Source organism: Platalea leucorodia (assembly GCF_965183815.1).
Source record: "Platalea leucorodia genome assembly, chromosome: 16".
NCBI lineage: Eukaryota > Metazoa > Chordata > Aves > Pelecaniformes > Threskiornithidae > Platalea > Platalea leucorodia.
The window spans coordinates 9,814,507-9,835,217 of record NC_138838.1 but is presented as its reverse complement, the minus strand read 5'-3'; the positions used below and the strand labels follow the sequence as shown (position 1 = coordinate 9,835,217).

Below are 20,711 nucleotides of genomic sequence, written 5' to 3'. Positions count from 1 at the left end.
ACGTCAAGGTGTCTTGAAAACCTGCTTTTTGTTTGATTACGTTCTGATGGGCTCATGCAGAAGCTTTAAGTCTGCTTTGCCAGGGGAGAAGGAAAATGAGCACAGCAGTCTCCTAACTCCCCGGCATCAGTAGTTGTCTCGATGAACAACTAAATTAAGCTCCCAAAATCGTACAGGCTGCATGCTCCACACAAATCCAAAACCATCACCAGACTAAGCACGCTGACCTTGGGCACGGCACTCGCGTCAAGATTGATAGAGCACGTCCACACAGCCCAACGCTGCCGCGAGCCACCTCAGGTAGCTCCGCGTAGCGCCGTGCCACGCCGATACATTATCCGAGATCCTGGAAGCGGAACAGCTACTGGATGCCGAGCAGCGCCAGCCAGGCTGGGTGCAGTGCCATACCGACACGGCCGGGGTATCGCGGGCCCAGCTCGCTTGGCAATAACTCGAAGATCTCTAAACCGCACGTCAGTGGAGAATCACACAGCCCGGCGGACTGGTTTTCGTGAACGCCACTGAAGGATCTGTACTTTTCCCTGGCAAGTTTACTCACCCCACGCCTGCCTCCATGAAGCTACGCAGACTGAAGCGACAACTATCCACCTGAGCAGCAAGAATTCAGGCTGCTGGGAAGGAGCGTTTAAAGTAGAAACATGTACACCAACTTTTACTATGCATATTAATAAATATTCTTTATTTAAATTTTGCACATTGCGCTTTAACATATTACATCCAAAACATTTTGCAAATGGATGTCTACTTTGTAAAATCTTATATTCAGCTCATTGTCATTCTGTACAGAATTATAGGTACAACATTACTTTGCCACTAGTTTGCTTTTTGTAAGTCTCACAGTAAGAGAAACATTTAATGAAAAGAGATGGCTTAAATTATAAGAGAGGCTTGCACAGCTACTCAACTAAAGATACAAGCCTGAAGAAAGAACAAAATTAATGAAATCACCTCCACCAGCCTCCCCAAAAAAACAAGAAAAAAAAAAAAGAATCACATTAATTTAAGATAAAATTTTGCCATAAGTCACTAAATTAAGTTTTTGAAAGAGAAGGCGCAGTAGTCATCTTGAGAATTTCAGTGAAAGACAGAGCTATTTTATTGTATTTAGTTCGCTCCAGCTGTTGTCAACCAACCATTACAAATGGGCCTCTTGTGATCATTTAAGCGGCAGTATTTATTAAATTTCTCCTTCAGATGCTGTCGGTATTGTTCTCTATTGCTGTAAAAAGACTTGTTGTTTGCCATAAAGGACTGTATTTCATCTTGTGAGATAAAGATTTCCTCATCAGAAGTGCATTCAGACTCATCCTACAAATGAAAACAGGCATTTAAGAACTCGAGCATTGCCCTTCCCATGCCGTACACCTGCCTGGCAACTGCACACGTCGTCTACAGCTGCGCTGAAGCAAGCTGGAGCCCTCATCGCACCACGAGTCTCAGCTGCCTAATCCAGCCACCCGATTCACACACCCAAAAAATAGCAGAGCGCTCTAAGAGGCAGCCTATACAGTCGTGAAATCTTCCAGAATAAGCTTCGGAGTCTTAGCATGAAAGTGAATGGCTTCTATCAGTTTAAAAAAAAAACAGGAGGTAAAGCAAGGGGAAGGAGAAGGAGAAGGGAAGGAAAGAGAAAGAGAAGAAAGTTGTCCAAGGAGCCTACAGTGGGAAGTAATATTTGAGGCATGAAGGCAGCAATAATGCACGCTTCATTTTATGGAATAATACGAGCCTTGATAATGAATACTTATACTACAAGTTCTGTCACTTGCATTCCAGCGACCGGCAATTTCTCCTCCTCTGCAAGGCATCTCAGTTCTATACTTCACAGAGAACATGCAAACGCAAACAAACTCAACACTGGGAGAGTACGCTATGAATCTTAGGTTCAGTTATGTTCTCTTGTAACAGTTCTTCAGTGGGATTGGAGTTCTAAAGCCCCTCCTCAATCCCGAGGATTTAAAGCAGTATGCCACAACCTAAAATTCAAAGTAAGTGGTTACTTACAAGGAGTTCCACTAAGCTCTTGGCACCTTTTCCAGTATCAGGAACAAGTGACATTTCTGTAGGTTCTGCAAACTGTGACACATTTTTCATATGCTCAAACCAAGGCAACTGCTGCCCACTTTTGTCCGAGCTACAGCAGCTTTCAGCGTGTGTGTCTTTGGTCTTGTCGCGATGAAACTCTGTGTGCATGATATTTCCTGAGGTCTCTCTGTTACCTGGATCTGCCATACAGCTTCCAAGTTTCTGAATCTAAAATTGAAAATAGCCTGTAGTGAACTACTAGCAGTGTTAAACCTGACACATTCACGTTTCGGATGGAAGCAGAGGGAAAGAGGAAAGGAAAAAGTTCAAAAAGAGAGCAAGGATATATATTTTTTTTTAAATGCGTGTGCCCGGGGAGGAGAGGGGAATGGCACATTAATTCACTGAGAGTGCGCAAAAGCGCACGTGCTTAGGAACACAGGAGAGAAGAGACTCCTTCCGCCACAACCTCTTCTAGGAAGAACCTCGATTTCAAAACTTGGATAGCGAGGTAACAGCAGATCCTCGTTACCCCATTTACAGCATTAGTCACAAGTGAAATTTGAAATACTTTTGTGACTGCTTTAAAATGTATGCATTTAAATAAGCATTCTGGAATAGCCGTGTTCCTTACATGTTCATTCTCACACTTCAAAGTTTTACTTTTCTTTTTCTTCTTTTTGTTTTTGCCTTTTGTGTTATTCTCTTCCGAATTAGCCCAGCATTCCACACAGCTATCTCCATCCTCCTCTTTGTCGTCACAGCGATGGACACACGAATCATCTCCTGCAAAAGACAGGGAATTTTCTTCTCAGATACTTCAGTTTTGTGGATACTAAACCAATATTACACTCTTACCAAACCTACCATTTTCATCATGGTTGCAAATGCCTTCAGTGCAGGCCACATCCGATCCCTCTCGAGATCCTGTTTCGCTGCCCTCCATGCTAGAGGAATAGCCGCAATCACTACCATTACAATGCGGAGATAAACCTGAGACGAAGGGAAAAGTTACGGTAATCTATAGTAGCTGCTGCATATTTTTTAGTTAGGCCTCTAACAAGAAAGAATTCTTAAAAAAAGTTATTTTTAAAATAACTGAGCATACCCCATAAATGGTAAATGTGTTTGAAAATTAAGAATAACGACATTTAACATACCTTTCTTGATTTTAGGTGAACCTAATAGGGTACCACTACTAGGACAGGTGCAAGAAGTGCTTTCATTAGTAACAATTACTTCTACACAATTGTTAGCTTCTTCGGTGCTACCACAGGCTTTGCAACTACTTTCTGTGAAGTTCGAATTTTCCTTAAAACAAAAACAAATAATACTTGCAAGTACTGAAAGTAGCTCAGCCAGCATCTCTATAAAGGATACTCTTCCCACCAGAAAAAGCAGCTGACACTGATAACAGCCACAGCATTGCTGAGAATTATTCAGAAGTACAAGACAACTAAAAAAACCCAGGCAACAACTACTTTCCCCACAGTAACGTGACCTACAGTTCACCCATTAAGTTCAGTCAAGAGATCCAGAATAATAATTGCACTTCGTCAGTTAAAGCTTCCCCCTCTCCAAAAATTCAGTGGTATTTGTCTGCAATTGCTATTTGCATTTCCATATTCTAAGTGATCTTTAAGAAATGATAGTTGAAAAATATTCTAGTATAACCTGACCCACTAGATTTAGGATTTTTTTTTTTTTTTTAAAAAAACCCCACCAAACCCCAAAAGCTAAGGAGTTCCAGGCAACTACTTTACAAAAAGACTGTACTAATCTGAAAAAGTATTAAATTCCACTAGCAATCAAAAACTAGTTCCCAAAACTGAAATACAGTAAAAACCCCTCAAGAATTATGGAACGGTAAGCTGATGCATGAAGCACCAAATTAGAAATCTAGTTTTTTTAACACAAGCAAAAAGCCACAGCTATCAATGTTTACCTTTGCTTGATTTATTTCCTTCTCTTCTGTTGCCTGCAAAGGAGTAGGGATCTCACACACACACTTATTTTTCCGTCTGTTCTTTCGTTTTTGGCGCTTCTTCTCTTGTTTAAGCTCTCGCACTCTTTCTTCTTCTGAAAATTCTTCACAGAGCTGTTCCAATCGACTAATACCCTGTACTTTTTCCACAGCCATCTGTTTACAAGAGGTTAGATCTATTTATAGATGTTAACACAATTCAAGCTTTTACATTTACAAAAAAGGAGAAGGAAAATAGCTGGCAAGTACTTTTTATGATAAAGCTACAGCAACACAACTATTGACTATAGAAGAAAAGTGCCTATCCAGATTTAGTCACTACATTTAGATTGCTGGAGAAAATATGTGTAGGGGGGGAGCGCAGCGTTTAACTTATGGACCAGATTCGCAATTTTCAGTGAAAAGTTGTGAACTCGAACACATTTTTGGATCTGTTTAAATGGTAGATACTCCAATTATTTAACATAGCAGGACAAAAAACCACATTAGAACTACTCCTACAGAATTCCTGCAGCTCTTCATCTAGGGTAACCAGTGAAAAATCTAACTGATTTTCTAGACAGTCCAATTTTGAAGTGTAGATGTATCTCAAAATATGGCAAGTATCTAAATACGTTCCTTAATATTAAATTGAGACCAAATATCATAATGGCACATCTACGTACAAAGTTACAAGAATATAGTTAAACTAGAAAACTATTCCAGATCAAAGCTCCTGCAGAGGTAAAAATAAATTCACCTTCCCCGCCCCCCCCAGATCACTCTGGGAACTCCTTAAGCCACAATGAGACATCGCCATTCCCACTCACCTTAGAAAAGGACCCCATATAGAGATCTAACAGTTCCGTATTTCAAATTCATAGCCAACCTTACACACCAGTGTAATTACCTGAGTTTTACAATGTCAATGAATTTTCAACACCATGCTTTACAAGATTAAAAAAAAACACTAAGACAAAACCTGACAAAAATGCCAGTGTACCCAGTCCAATGCCACTTCCATAGCATCGTAAGTCTTTTAAAAGAAATTACTTGTAAAAAGCTCGAAGAACTAACTAGATTAGGGTTCCACTATTATCTTTCCCAAACTGATTTTGTTCCTTCTTCTGTGATGTTTTAGAAGTTTTTAGAGAGAACAGGCATTATGAATGGAAGATAAACATAACAAAAAAGATATATGTCATACCAAAGGGAAAGTATACTATTGGCGTACGTTAAAGGAACTGCATGGAGTTCTGCCTGAAGTTCAAGATCCCACAGGATTACAGAGCGCACTTGGAACACACTGAATGCAAGAGTTAGCAGTTGTGTTTGTAATTCAAAAGCACATTCTCCGTTTTTGCTAATAAGCCAAATAAAAACTGTTGTAGCCAGAGCTACTTGAAATGCTATCAGGTAGAAATACCTTCACTGGGAATTAAAAACACAGAAGATCCAGCGTACTGTAACGTGCAGCTTGGAAAGTAAAAGCAAGCCTCAATCTTTTATGTTCCAGTAGACTTCACATCGGAATGCAACTCAGTTGTGCTGTGCATTGATATTACACAACTGTTGCCTGCAGTGACAAGGGATTGAATGCAACACCCTTGAAGCTCCTTCCAGCCCAACGTTAGTAGAAAGCAGAAAAATAATTTTAGCAAAAATGCACACAGTTACTATAGCAATTCAAATACAAGTTAGATAAAATTTGATTTTTACCTCAAAGCTTTTGCGTAAAGCATCAACACCTAGGTAAAAAAGCATCTGCCACGTTTGTTCCTCAGCCCGCAACTTTTGCCAGATTCGGTGTAATCTTTCATAAAGATGAATACCCAGGCAGGTCAAAACTTCTTCTTGGGCTATGTCTATTGTCTTAGCATGCCTTTCTCTTCGTCTAAAGGAAGAGTTGAACCAAAGCATAGTACGGTTAAAGTAGCTGGAAGTCTACCAAGAGATCAAAGCAGTTCAATGACGTATTTTCTTTATGTACAACCGAAGATATGTTCGCATGAACAGCTTTTTAAATCGAGTTCTGCTGTGCTGCATGCGGATGCAAAATAGAAAGGACCAGGTCAAAACCACCACTACATCCCTGACATGTTCAGCTGCACCATGCCTTCCCACCTCTGACTTCTGAAGGTGTCACCCCATCGGTCCCTGCTTGCTCCTACCAGGAGGGATCAGCAGAGTTTTAATGCCAAAGAGATGCAGCCATTCTTTGTTTCCTAGAATTTGTATTTCGTTTATAGCAAATATTTCAGCTTCCTAGACATTTATGCGTCAGTTAACTGAAGCTGAATAAACACACATAGAAGTTTATACATTACTTACCGTATAAAGTAAAACTACTTCAGTATTAATCTGTATCTGTCATCTATTAAAGAAAAATCATTATAAAGGATTTACCCTCCTAATCGAACAGTTATGATTGAGCTCGGAATTGTAGTTTTCACTGGAAGATTTTAAGATGCTAAAACAGGTTCAGAAATTACTATCATATCCAAATGGTGACAAAACTAAATTGAACACTTGGCATTTGGTAAAAACTGTCAACCAAGGTTCTCTTTCTATTTCGCATCTTTTGAACACCTCAATGGAAAAGCAGGCAGCCCTAGTGAGTGAGCAAATGAACGAGAAGATATTTGGCGATTTCTCTCAGTCTTGCCTTCAGAGTTAAATGCACTTTAAAGTTAAAAGCACATATAAAGTCTTTGCTACTTTGAAGCACTATCTTGAAAGTCTACTTCGATATGAATATTTACATTCAGAAGTTCATTATGCAGCAAGGAGGCAAAAATCACTTTTGCAAAATACATTCAATAATAAAATAAAGAAGCAAAGCGCTAGATAGCCCACTCTAGCAAATTACATACTCATACCCTCCTGCGAACTCTGGTTCAGCTCGACCCAATAGGTGCGCGATGAAATCTGTTTCACAGCATACGTGTATATGACGCTCGTGGGGACAGCAACGCAAACCCTCGTAAAGTGCAGCGCAGTAGCCCTTTTCTTTGCTGCAGTCTAGCTCACCAATAAGAATATTGTATGCCCGAAGTACTTTATTTTTGCAGTCAGTGCAAAACCTGTGTTAAAACATAACATAACAGAACTGAATTCTTATTCAAGCAGAAAGTTAGACCCTCTGAGTCTAAGTTATAATATACTCAGCTATTTAATAGAGCATGCTATATTTAAACTAGGTCACATAAGGTTTATGTTACTTCAAAAGGTAAAATAGTAAGACTTTGGCTGTAAGCCACGTAAAGTTTACTATAGGTATTATACTACCTATCATATATTACAAGTCTGGATATCAACTTTCATGCTCCAAGGCATAAATCAGGCTAATTGTTAATATGAAGAAATTCCTATGTGGATATGCAATTCCATATTCATTAAAAGATCAGAAATCCAACAGTGAACAAACTGAATCATTAGTACAAGCCAGGACAAAATTCCTCTCAAGTAACACACTCCAAGTTACTTTGCAGCAATTATTTAAAGTATACTCAAGTGAGTGATAAGCAATAAGAAAAAGTTTCCTCTGTTGCCTGCTGCAGAAGAACAATGTTTCCACTACAAGCGCCTTTAAACATACTTTGAATTATTAGGTTACTGCACAGATAGCCAAACAAGGTTTATTTATAACACAATGTGTTCAATTTAAACGTGTGATAGCTCAGATAACTCATATGAGAAGAGTAAAGTTATGAAGTCTGTTACAATTAAAATACAACCAAATTAAGCTCATTCTGTTTTATAAGAGGAAGTAATCTTCAAGAAGCTACAAAACCTCTTGCTGTATTATTCTAAAAATGCAAGTCAGACAAGCTGCTCACATTTCAGCTTTCAGCTTGAAAAGCTGGCTCTTCAGGCCATCTCTGGGTGGTGTTTTTCCCTTTCCTAGTTTGCCCAGTCACTTGACAACACTAAGTCAAACATATTTTGATGTTTGATAGAACTATGATAACTGGCTAGTTTCTGTGGTGAAAGGAAAGAAAACAGTAATATTATTGCAGGTTAGCATCAGGAACCCTGCCAACACCATGTTTAATGTCACAGGAGATTAAAGTTATTTTGTTTCCAAAGTGTTATTTCCAAACCACCACCACCCCCGCACCCATCTGTGCCCCCACAGTTTACATCAGAACCTTGAGACTACTGGAAATTAAAACTTTTTAATCAGCATAGTAGCTACCGTACACATGCAACAATAATTTAGTGGCCTTTTTTTTCCTGCAAGAGAGACCTAATAGCACTAGCACTACTAAGTCATGAACAACTGTTTTAAAACAGTGATCTACAAGCAACACCAAGCCTAAAATCTGCTTCTCTTAGTTTAGTTCACATTATTTTGAAATTGCACGTACTCCCCAAAAGCCTAAAAGAAGGCATAGTCCCAAACAGAGTAGGCTACTTGTGAAAGAGTGGAAGAATATACACAGTTTTCATACATCAAATTGTAAATCGTAATTTAATCCTAACCAAAAAAATTAAGACAGGTAGCTATGACTTCGTCTGAGGTCTCCGCATTTCCCCTACCATAACTTCAACAGTAGGTAAACCACAAATAATATTTCACCACCTTAGTCTCATCAACTGTTACAACGCAATCTGGCAAGGTTCTCCATCACCATGAAGCTTAGATCTTAAGCTTTAGAAGGGTATCGGAAGAATCCTCTACACTTCTAAACATTGTGCAAACTCTACATACATTTTGATTCACAAAAAAACACGGCATGTATTCCTCAAAAAGAAGGTGTGTCTTTGTTCTTTTAACATACCTGTGTTTTCGTAGATAGGTTTCTAATGTTTCTAAAAGACAACTAGAGTCAATTAAAACTACTTCATCCCTGCATTCCTGGGACATGAGCTCCCACACATCCATCCAACAACCCCTGCAAAAAAAATCATAAGAAACAAAGGACTGTACATTAGCCTGTTAAGGGTTTCGAAAAGAAGCAAAATAAAGCATCGTTAGTTTACCTGACTGCTCCCTGGAAAGGTCCATAGTGGAAAGTGATGCTACACTTGCTCTCCTCCTTCCTGCTGTCTTCACTATTTTTCTTATCTGCACTTAATTTCTTTGTACTGAGTGTGCTACTGCTCCCTTCACTGTCACATAGTATTAAAAAACATTTTTTTAAGCCTATACCATGTATATATTATGAACTAGTTATTTTTCCTAAACAAATGCTATGAAAATGCTACAGCGTTCCTTAATTTGCTTTGCATCCTTTATAGGCTAAGCCTTAACTTCCAGTAAAGTTAGGGTCAGACACGAGATACAAATTTTGCTGTCCGTGTTTATAAACCCAGATTCATAATGACTTTTTAAAGTTACAGCTGAAAGCCGGTAGTAATTTCTTAGAATATTACCTTAAGTATAAACATATAAAAGTTTTTAATACTTCTGGCAGATTGAATTTCATATGACAACTTACTAAAAAACCAAAATAAAATCCCAAAGAAAAAAAGCAAAACAAAACCCCCAAACTTCCACACATCTACCACTGTAAGAAACCACAGAACACCCTACCTTAAATTTCCAAAAGTTGTTTAAAAAAAAAAAACCAAACCAAACTTTACGACGCACATTTGGATATGCTAAAAGTACACTTATAGAGCAAAGAACAAACTTTAAATAGCAAGTCGTGTTTACTTACAGGCTTGTCTACACTTGACATTTTATCAGAACGGTCACTTCTGTTTAAGCTCATGTATGGATACAACAGAGCAGGAAAACAGGGGAAGAAGCACTCCTATTTAATAACTAGCTCCTCAAGAGTATTTATGTATGGTATTATCTAGTTTGCCAGATCATATGGCTTGCATTTATGAGAGGTTAAAATGCTCCTTGGCCCCAGATGGAACCGAGTAGCCATAAACCAGGCACATTGAAACTGAGGACATCAAGTAACTCTCAAGTGGTATTAGCTAGTTACATAACTTGTATAATTGAACCCACAAGTAGAATTCAAAGCCTTTTTTGTGTGCATAAAATGCCTAACAGATGGAACTCGTCTGAAGAAGTTTCTTGTAATGAAGTCAAGCAGAAGCTCTAAAGTTGATAAATAAAATTTGTTCTATTCAAATAAATTCAAATAAAATTTGAATTGACAATTCTATTTGATGCCTCCGTGTCCCGGCTGTTAGCATATTTGCTTCCACTGAAGCCAGCAGATTTATTTGGAGAAATATCAGCACTGATACCCATTTGGTTTGCTACAGAAGTGATTGGGGTGTATCGACTGAGCAAGCAGAGTGCAACCGTGTTTCTTTAGCAAACTACACTAATTCTCCACAAGCCATGTTATCAGGTAAAGCTGAAAGCTTTCCTTGCAGTATATTAAAATACTGCTCTTCCTCATATTCCCTATTAACCTGCCAGCATTCAAAATACTAAGGGGATTTATTCCAGCATGAATTGAGGAAATAAAGGCAGCATTCTCCTCTCTATTCATTCAGATTCAGAATTGTTCTGCCTTGCCCAAAATGGTAAGTGCAGGTTCCATGATATATGGTCTTACACAGAAAAGATTAATCTTACTAAAAACAAAGCAAAAAAAAAAATGAACACTTTCATAACACTTTGAATTTGCTTTATTTTAAAAAAATATACCCCTATGATCTTTTGCTTGTGTAACATAAGCTCTAAACTAATTATATGAAAGGCCTGTAACCAAAATATAATAGGAGATAATGATTAGCTACAACTATCCTCAAGCAGCACAAGTAAAAAGCAAGTGTCAAATTCCACATGCCTAGCATCTCAGGGGATTTATCTAAACCCAAAGAGGCTCAAGTCTGCACAGAAAAATACATGTCCTGTAACTGGAAACCATGATCAAGCTTTCACAGCTTGTATGCTTAACCAGAAGCAGAACACAACTGAATAAAAAAGGTCCTGGACACCCCAAGTAAGCTAAGTAGTCTCATTTACCGGCCATCATACCGAAAAAAAAAAAAAAAAAATAAAAAAATAAAAAGGCACCCCACAAACAAGAAACCCCCCCAAAATCCACAACAGATTTACAGGGAGTGTTTTTCTGGTTAACAAGGTGGAATAAACTATTTCAACTTCAAGACAGAGGCATATATACATCTTTTTCACTGGTGTATGCAAAACATGCTGTCACATTTTGAGAAAATACATAGTACAGTGTTCTAGTTTTAACCCTGCAGCCCAACCACAATAAAGCCCTTTATTAACAGTTGTGCAAGGCATTTTTAATAATCCCAAGCAAAATGATGTATATTTGTTTAGCGTATACCCTTTCACCTCAATGTGAGAAAAACTGCTGATCAATCATTTTGGTGTAGAGCACAAAAACCAGTTTGTCTTTCCAGAGCATTGTTTATATCACAATGCAGAAGCCATCCATGCCCTGAGCAGACTATGTTCCAAGTTATGTCAGACGAGATATGAAAAGCACATCAGAGAGCACTGGTTTGTAATGGCCGAGTTGCATTTTGACAACTGGTTTTGAAGTTAAACATGGATATTTTTACACAAAAAACACCCAAACAAAACACCCCACCACCAAGTAAAAGACCCAAAAGCCAAGAGGCAAAAACGGAACAGCTAGAACTAACAAGCAAGTCTTGGGAAACAGCTGATTCCGTATAGTAGCCTTAAACTTTATATCAAAACACCACCGATTGCCTTAGGGAGCCCTGGGAAAGGGCAGAGGGACAACTCGCACACTGAGGAAGGAGTACGGATCTGACGTTGGGAGGGCAGAAGACCTTATTGCACTAGTTTTGTCCAAGCAATAAAGTGTCAGCGAGGGCAGTGAGGAAAGGATTAAACATCCTACTGATAAGACTGTCACTCTCACTGCACAAAAAAGGGCTAACTACCTTCTTCTGAAAACCTGTTGAGAAAAGCTCATGCCCTACAACAACACACACTGCCCCAAACTCCTGAGCGCCTCTGTTCCTCTCCCCCACAACTATTTGGGTCTACTATAATCCAAATAGCTTAGAGATTACTACTCTGGCAAACAGATAACAGCGTAAGAATTGATCTCAATGCTTAAAAATAAATCAGTATCAATAATTTGGTTCCTTAAAATATTTGAGATTGAATCGTGCATGTTAAACACAAACTTACCCCAAAGGTTTTGGTTTGTGTGTGTCCAGGGAGTGTAACTGACATCTCTTGTTCTTCTTACTTTTGGGAATTGCATCAATCATATCATTCAGTTTGGACCTATGGAAAAAACATAACTTAGTATCCTGAAAACATGGTTATCCAGAGAAATTTTAAAGGGATTGATTCACCTCATATATCAGAAACAAGCATGCTAATGAACATTAAATCTAAAACTTTCTTCCTGTCCCCCATTTTTACTTCTTATGACAGACAATCCTGCAGTACACAAGGAAAATACAGTATAGATTTTCCAGACAAATCCTAGCAAGCAAGATAAAGATAACTCACATCTAAAAAGCTATTGCCTAGCTTCTTAAACAGACCTTGAGCAATGACACCTATTTCAAAAGCGTAGGGAACCACTAAGACCACTTTATCAAGCTACACTACCTCACCCTCCAAATCTCAATATTCCCAGCTCTGCACTAACCTTTCCTACTTCTCACTGGCCTGCTAACTGGAGCAAGAAGTAGAATGAGCTGAAGCCAACTGGAAGGCAAAGGCACACTGTGGTGAGCAGTCACTGTTTGGTCCGCTGACAGCTGAGAAACAAATGGCACTGAGACTGAGGCTATTTATTGTGCTAGCCAAACCCAGAAGGTTTAACTCAGTGTTACCTTTCTACCCAAGAGTAGAAAGTTTGGGGGGGTGGGTGGGAGGGGTGGGGTGGGAGGAGGTGTGTGGGTATGAATTTTTTTTTTTTTTAATTTTATTTTTTACATGCAAAATAGTGGGGTGAAGAAACTCTTCTTCCAGAGGTCATAAAAACCCACCATGCCTATTTCAGATTAATGACTAAACATTTTAATGTTGGTATCTTTCAACTGCATTCATGGCATTGCAACTGAGGATATGAAAGACTAGGTCTTTTGCATTTGTTTTTTCCCGGTTCAGGCAATAACTAGTTTAACATGGCTGTAAAAGACAAGTATGTACTATAAGATTCAAACTTGTGACAATTTAGCATCACCAAGAAAACTGCAAAGTCAAATGCACAGAAGCTAGCTTTCCTTTTCCCCAGGTAAGAATAATCTGAGCAATTCTAAGACACTTACCCATGCACGTAAAACAGTGTATAAAGCTTCTTTGCATCAGTCATACAGCTTCGTGTTACAGAAAGAACCCCCTTTGGCCCTACTGTTAGGGGCTCAAGTGCTGGATTTCCAGACTCAACAAGCTGAGAAAACAGACGTTCAACGCTACGACGACAGCCAACACATGGGACCAGCTGAGAAAGTGCGCTCAAAACTTCACGCGATGTCACCATCATGGCAATATTTAGATCCTGCTGTTTAAGCATGCTATGCCTCTGAAAAAGAACCAGAAATGAAATAATTAAAAAAAATAAAAACACATCTGAAACTGTTCAAGATTTCTTCGCCTTCAACAGCATTTCTTTATCAAAATACACTTGTGGAAACTGTATGCAGTGCTCAGAGTTTCAGGTCATTGTCTTATGTAGGGTCACGTAAAATACTGACTGTATGAATAAAACTACACTTGCTAGTATCATAGAAGCAATTCTGCTTCAAGTCTTCCAGTCTACCCTCTGGAAGGAAGCTAATGTTTTTCTCCTCTTGTTCCTTCCTCCTACCACTCAAATCAGCAAATGCTGCTTCCAAACAAATGGCACACCTCCCTATCCTTATCAGGAAGCCCTTTTTTCTCCACCTCAGCGCAGATGTTTTACTAAAGGGTCTCGCATACAACTCTAAGTTTTCGTCTTCTACTCACACTCATTTTATCTTTGGCACATAGAAAGGAAATTCCTGGACACTCATTGGCATATATGGAAATCTCATTTACAACAAACTTGTTCTGTTCAGACCAAGACAATTTAGCAATATTTTTCCTGGAAGGCTAAATGCCATTTCACGTTACAACTCTAACACCTGAAATTAAAAAAAGCACACATTACTATTCAGGGTGAAACATTTTACTTCAGTAGCGAACATTCAACGTGTGCTAATAATAGAACATTAAAGAGAACACCTTCTAATATTTCTTACGTCAATAAACAATTTTAGGAGCTTCTCCTGGTTCCTCTGTCAAACACACACACACAAAAAGCACATACCCTTCTATTTCTTCTTCTAACTGCTAAATTACTGGCTTGGACTTCATCAATACTGAACTGCCACTAGCACAGCTATACAGAAGAGAGAGTCCCTTCCTCACACACCAATCAACACATCTACACTTAGATTATCAGCACCACTGGCACTTCCCAACATACTCTGTAAAAGCAGAGTCCTGTCAGTGTATGAATTGTCATTCTTCCCTGGTTATACAAAGTACAGCTTTGTAAGCACAGTTGTATCTATACAGGGAATATTTTGCCATGATAGTATTTTCTGTATGATTGTTGCATCACACCACTTAAACACTCCTAATGTAGAAATGGCTTGTCACAACTTCTGGGGAAAGAAAGAAAAGACCATACAACATAGCGAAACTAATCAATCCCATGGAACGTGTAAATACATCAACTGAAAACAGAGAATATTTTCAGCTCATTTTATGTAATATATGTTATGAAAAGTAAAGCTATTATCAGACAACATTTAATGTTTGTGCTTTTAAAGGCAGGCACATTAAATAATCTGACAAGTGGTATCACTCTGCAATAATCCTCTTTCCTGTAATTAATAGTACTAGTCACGGCAACAGCAGGAATGAGCTATTTTCACAACACAGCTATGCTTTATATGCAGCATATGTCTGAACTGCTGCTGTCAAACCACAACCGAAGAAGTGCAAGCTGCGTATCAGCAAACTAGCCTGTTCCTTTGGACATCAAGTGGCACAATTTTTCAGTTGCTACAGGTGTTACAGTGCTACAGTTATTTGCCAGAGCGTTAGCAGATAAGTTTCTATTATTAAAGCTTCAGGGGCACCACAAAACCATCTCTCACTATTCAACTATATATAATCTATAAACTGGCACATTAATTCTATCTTGGTATGGTACTAATCCTAAGAGCTTGATCTTAAGCAATGCACACTTCTACTTGAATAACCAGTTCAAAAGCATTTAGGGGAAAAAAAAAAAAATCAAAATGTATTTAGAAACTGTAGTTTCCATTAAGTATAAACTGGCAGTGACCAGAATACGCATTGTTTTTATAGGTTTTCAATTCTATCTAGATAGGCAGCAATTGCCTCCTGACAAGATGGAAGTGTATAAAGGCTGTGAAATATAGAAAATGAATGCACCTGGTGTACTTTGGTACCAATACGTAATTGCATATAGGTGTTGACATGTCTTTTAAGTCATTCCAGGAGTGACAACCTCCTAAAGAAGCGAAAGCATGAATCTAAGGAAAGCAAGATCTCATACCTGGCCTTCTTAAAAAACAGAAGGATGTACTGATGTATTTACCTGAATGAACTGTTTTAATTGTGCACCATTATTCTGATGTCCATCAAGGTTTAGCACATTATCAGGAAATTCCATCACCATCTACACAAGACAGGGGGGAAAAAAAAAAAACAAAACAGCTTTCAGAAAAAAGTCAAACACAGAGCATTAGTTTATTTTACTCTCTTGGGAGAAATAAGACAGAAATTATGTTAAATGCTCATTCTTTTCACATAACCATTGGAAGCTTGGGAAAGGATAAAAGTAACAGTTTAAGATAGTGAATGTTTCAGCAAAGTAACTAAATGTTTCACTAACATAATGTTCTAGAGGCAGTTTATAAGTGGCAACTCTTAATAGCTGTTACAGAGAAAGCAAAAGTTGCTAAATGGAACATCAGTATTTATATTACACTATCTACATGACCCGAGACCCTGTCTCAGTTTTAAAAAAATTGTACTTCAACACACAGATCCAAATTGATCCAACAGTCTAACTCAATCTATAAAGCTATGAAGAAACAGTCATAACAGTTTAATGACTGAGTCAACTCCTTCAAAGGCTAATTTAAAACCATATTAACCCCAAAAGGTACTCCAAGGTATACTTTGTTTTGTATGATTGCAGCTGCAACTCTCCAGAGGCTCAACGTAAAATGTTAAGCCTAGAGAACAATGTGATTACTCGTAAGTAATTAATAATATTTCTTTTCCAATTACTGAGCAACAAAGAAGGCAATTTCTCGGGGGTGGAGGTGTGTGTGGAAATCAGTAAAATAATTTTCAGTCAAAAATCCAACTTTACAACCCTGGCGAGAAATGAAACCAACTAGAAAAATGAGAAAGGACTGGCTTAGTTGATCTTCTTTGTCCAAACTGAGAAATATAGAATTTATCAATATGAATACTGAAAGTTCACTTTAAAATCTGAAAGACAAAATAACAACTTTGTTAATAACTCTGATACCAATCAACACCAATCGAATTGTACAATTCATCCTTTTTCCTCCCTCCACCTTCCCTCAGTTGTCTAGTAAAGACAGAATTCCCTGCTGTCTTCGTAATTGCTAACTCTACCTCCAGAGAATTCATACATTTACTTTTACAGGCACTCAACATCGCTCCAAAATAAACATCTATTCTCTAAGGCCAGAAAGCAAGACGATATTTTGATCTCACATGTGCTAGAATTGGAATATTAGCACAGCTGCCTTATCTTTCTGCAGAACAGTGCCACAGTCAGTGCTAACTCTGACCTCTCACGCATTTCTTTTCCAGTTTCCCTTGCCCCGACCCATACGCACTAAGCAGCAGCACAAGTTTTTGCTGCAGAATTACAGGTTTCCTACATTGCTAATTTGATGCTTCTGCGAGGAATGAGCTACATGCAAAAGTAAAAGCTCTATCTGCTAATAACAGAGAAGAGATAAATTTGCGTATTTTTTCCCCTCACCTTCATCTCCCACTATCAGACAACACCCTTAGGTGTTTTGTACAACAGAGTGAAATTATCAAAGACTAAATTAATTCATGTGTCTGATGAGATTTTATTAAGTGGTTAAACATCAACCACCATCACACCCTGAACTGGAAGAAAAAATTCCCATAATACCACATCAAATGGAATGCCTTCTAGAAATCATAAAAGCTGCTTAAGAAATGAAAAGGGTTAAATATTTAAACTTCCTTTCATTTCTGTTTGAGCCATAAGAAACAGAAAAGTGTGACAGTGAACAATTCATTTAGAGGAGCAGCATCACATTGCACCTAAACAGCTTTCTCTGCTACTACAAAGCAATGTTACAAGCTTAAGAGCATTATAGGCCATTCATTCACTAATTTGCAATCACTGATTCACAGTTTCTAGATTTAAGGCATAGATTGTCTTCCAGCTGACTAACAGAAATGAAGCAGTCCCATTATTGTTAAAATTTCAGTTTTAAGAGAGGTCAACAGAAGCCAGTTACTGTCAATAAACACCACTATTTTTAAAGATAATGCTGAAGACGTAAAATTATGTTTCAAAGACAACTGCATGTCTTGCAATAGCTCTCATGAAGAATTTGAAACATAAATTATAGAAGACTGAGACAAGGAAGCTGAGTTCGTCCACTTGCTTCTGCAGATTTATTGAATAAAAGGCTGCAGAAACCACCTAGAAATCCGAGTACTCTGTAACAACAGTAACAGAATGGCAAAAAAAAAATAATGGACCTGAGATAAGATTTCTTCATGGTGAGGATGACTTGCACTTGCATAAATGCCTTTCATCCAGATGGATACAAAACCCATTTACAGCTATAGGAACCTCTTTGATCATGAGTATGGCTTGCCTCTGGTGTAAAAAAAGTAGAAGGATAATGACAACATAGTGCAATTGCACAAAGTTTGAGTCTGGAGTTAAATTCTGGAACTAAACCACAAATGGAATTTTAGGTCAGTTGAAGTCATCTATCTGACGCCTGGTATAGCCGAATTTTCACTCTCTCTCTCTCAACCTATTAAACACAACAAAGGTGACAAGAGCATGGTAAGTCTTCCACTTGACACAATCTAATGAGTAATTTTTACTAGAGAGTCCAAGGGGGAAAGAGAGAGAGTGAAATCTAAGATCTTAAAACTACATGGGGAATGGAGGGGCAAAGTAACTTTCAAGGAGTGGCCAAGACATCAAAAAAACCCCAGACTTAGACTATTCCTACAGAGTGCTGGGTTTTCCAGGTAATCAGCCACTCTACGACAGCTAGATATTGCTTTAGGCAACTTAAGGGAAAACTTTATCTAACGTATAAGCACAGTTAACCAGAGACGACAGGCTATGTAAAGCCTAAAAGTAGTGATGATATTTGGTAAATTAATAATATGCCATAATTTCAAACGATCAAAACTAAACTACAGCAAAGAACCTTTCTTCAAATGTAGCAAAACCAGACAGGATTGAGATAGATAATCTTTAACAGTGGGATGGAGGGTGAGGAGACTGTCCAAAGACAGTTGTTTTGTTCTGGAAAATGGAAGAAATTACATTATGAAGTTGATCAAGTTATCTGATGCAAGTCAGGCATTCTCCCATACTAAACCACGAGATTAGGAATGTAAAGCACATACATTTTATACCATTTAAAGTAACAGCAGTTACTGTCACACCACTGACAGCAACAGAAATCAAATATGAATAATTAAGATACCCAATTACACTATCTAAGTCAAATTTTATTTTCAACCCCACATTTTCAGACCTTAAGAATTAAAACAAACGACAACTGGCTGGTTAGAGAATTTTTTTCCATTTGCCCTGTGTTCACCCACGATACAGTTTCTGAGCCTTCCTCTAAACACGTGAGGAAGAGAAGAGAGACTAGGGAGCCTCCAGGCTGCACTTAGTTCATTTTTCCACTGAATCTTCTGGAAATGGCAAAACTCCCATGTTTTTCAACTCGGAATAACACATTGAAACGGCAACTCTCACAGATTTGTTACTGTAGACATAGCAGCACATTATTACAGACTCCATAACCCTTACTTTAAGCCAAAGCCTTCAAAAACACCTTTAGCCTTTTCTCGCCTGTTTAAGAGCATAATAATTACCTAGCTGTAAACCTGGGTTTTAACGCTAATATGGCTCCCTTCCTTATTAACTGAAAAATGGCTTTGCTCCACATTTGGGCTAGGGCACCGAGACATGCTTGTCACTTGAAAACAAGTTATGCGCAGGCCTCGAGACAGCAATAACTTTCTTATTATGCGTTTTGCATGTTTTTAGAGCTGGGAATCAGATAAAAAAGTTGCCACATTAAGCGCTGTTAACCCGAAGTGTTGCAAAGTCCCAAAGATTAGCGCTGCAGGAGCAAAGGAGGAGCCTAGGAGGCCTGTCTAGGGAAAAGGCCTCGCCTGGGAATTGCAACACACCGCCCGCACACGCTGCAAGCGGGAGGTGCAGGGACACCAGGTGCTCCGCGGGGCGCAGGCACTCACCGTGAGGGTGTCATCGATGTAGAGGGGAATCTGCCTCTTCTCGAAAGGGAATTCCTCCTCCCCGTCTCTGCAAACTGCAACCAGCCGCGCCATCTCTGCTGCTGCTGCTGCTGCTTCCTCCCAGCCCCAGCCTGCGAGCAGCCAAACCCCGGGGAGGTAAATACCCGCCGCGCTTCCCCGGCACACTTTCACCAGCCCGGGAACAAGCCTGTTTTACCCCATCGCCTGATTCACCACGCCGAGCGCCGGCCCCGCCGCCCAGCCCACGCCCGGACGCGCAGCCTGCCCGCCGCTTCAGCCTTGGAAGGGACTCAAAAAGACTACGGGCCGGGAACGGGAGAGGTGGGCAGGCTGGGAAATGCGACATAACATGGAAGAAAGGGAGGGGAAGGCGGGGAGGAGCGCACCCGGCCCTCCGCCGGGCACGGCCGGGGGAGGAAGGCCGGCGGGGGATGGAGCCCGCCGCGCTGCGGGCCGCTCCCCCCCCCGCCGCCGCCGGCCCAGACAGGCGGGCGGGGGACCCGCCCAGCGCGGAGCGGGGTTTGCGGCTCCCCGCCGCCCCCGTCCCGTCCCGCCCCGCGGCGGCTGGGGAGGGAGGGAGAGGAGCGAGCAGCGGCGGGGCGAGGGGGCGAAGCGGAGCCGCCTCTCCCCCCCGGGCGACCCCGCAGCCGCGGGGAGGGGACCCGCCGCCCTCCCGCTCCCCAGCTCCAGCCCGGGATCGGCGGCGGCGCCGCCTGCGGGCCCGCCGCCACCTCCCTCCGGCGGGCCGGGGAAGGGGGCGAGCCGGGGGGCTGCAGCCCGGGCGTACGCGGCGGACAGACCCACCCCTTCCTCCCTGTCCTCGCCCGGCCTCCGGCCGGCCCGGGGCGCCGATGGCGGGGAAGGCAGCCCCGAACGGAGGCAGCCGGGCCGGCTCCCGGCCTCCCCCTCCTCCCGCCTCCCCCCAGCCCCGCCGGGGCCGCCGCCCTGCCCTGCGGCCCACCGGCTGCCTCGCCCCCTCGGGCCTTTACCGGCTCCTCCGCGAGTCGGCGGCCCGGGCGCTCTGACAGGCGGGCGGACACCCCGGGCTCCGCCACAGAGCCGCCTCCTTCCTCTCCCCCTCCCCGGGCCCTCCCCACAGGCGGCGGCCGCGGCCCCGGGCCGCCCCGCCCTCCTCTCGCGAGAGACCGCAGCCCCGCCGCTCCCCCCCCTCCGGGCCGCGGCCCCGCC

General features: G+C 40.8%; 1 protein-coding gene across 4 annotated transcripts; it reads right to left on the bottom strand.

Annotated features, from left to right (window-relative positions):
- Positions 1-725: 725 nt before the first annotated feature.
- Positions 726-20,602, bottom strand: GGNBP2 (gametogenetin binding protein 2). Of its 4 annotated transcripts, none has more exons than XM_082328392.1 (14): positions 20,513-20,602; positions 19,503-19,633; positions 15,550-15,630; positions 13,223-13,476; positions 12,126-12,224; positions 8,794-8,907; positions 6,883-7,092; positions 5,729-5,903; positions 3,992-4,186; positions 3,207-3,357; positions 2,914-3,039; positions 2,681-2,832; positions 2,026-2,274; positions 726-1,329 (listed from the first exon to the last, which is right to left on the bottom strand). In XM_082328392.1, exons 2-14 carry the CDS (start codon positions 19,593-19,595, stop codon positions 1,126-1,128), a joined length of 2,103 nt encoding a protein of 700 aa, XP_082184518.1. In that variant the 5' UTR covers positions 19,596-19,633; positions 20,513-20,602; the 3' UTR covers positions 726-1,125. The 4 variants fall into 4 exon arrangements, with proteins under 4 accessions (XP_082184518.1, XP_082184516.1, XP_082184515.1 ...); XM_082328390.1 differs by lacking the exon at positions 20,513-20,602 and adding an exon at positions 19,720-20,187; XM_082328389.1 differs by lacking the exon at positions 20,513-20,602 and having other exon boundaries at positions 19,503-20,186.
- Positions 20,603-20,711: the final 109 nt, after the last annotated feature.

Bases quoted from the DNA above. Each gene is read 5' to 3' on its own strand.
- GGNBP2 (XM_082328392.1), bottom strand. From the start codon at position 19,595: ATGGCGCGGCTGGTTGCAGTTTGCAGAGACGGGGAGGAGGAATTCCCT. The intron at 2,275-2,680 runs GTAAGGAACACG...TTTCAATTTTAG, and splicing joins TGAAGTGTGAGAATGAACAT to ATTCAGAAACTTGGAAGCTG. The intron at 1,330-2,025 runs GTAAGTAACCAC...TTTCATTTGTAG, and splicing joins AGAGCTTAGTGGAACTCCTT to GATGAGTCTGAATGCACTTC.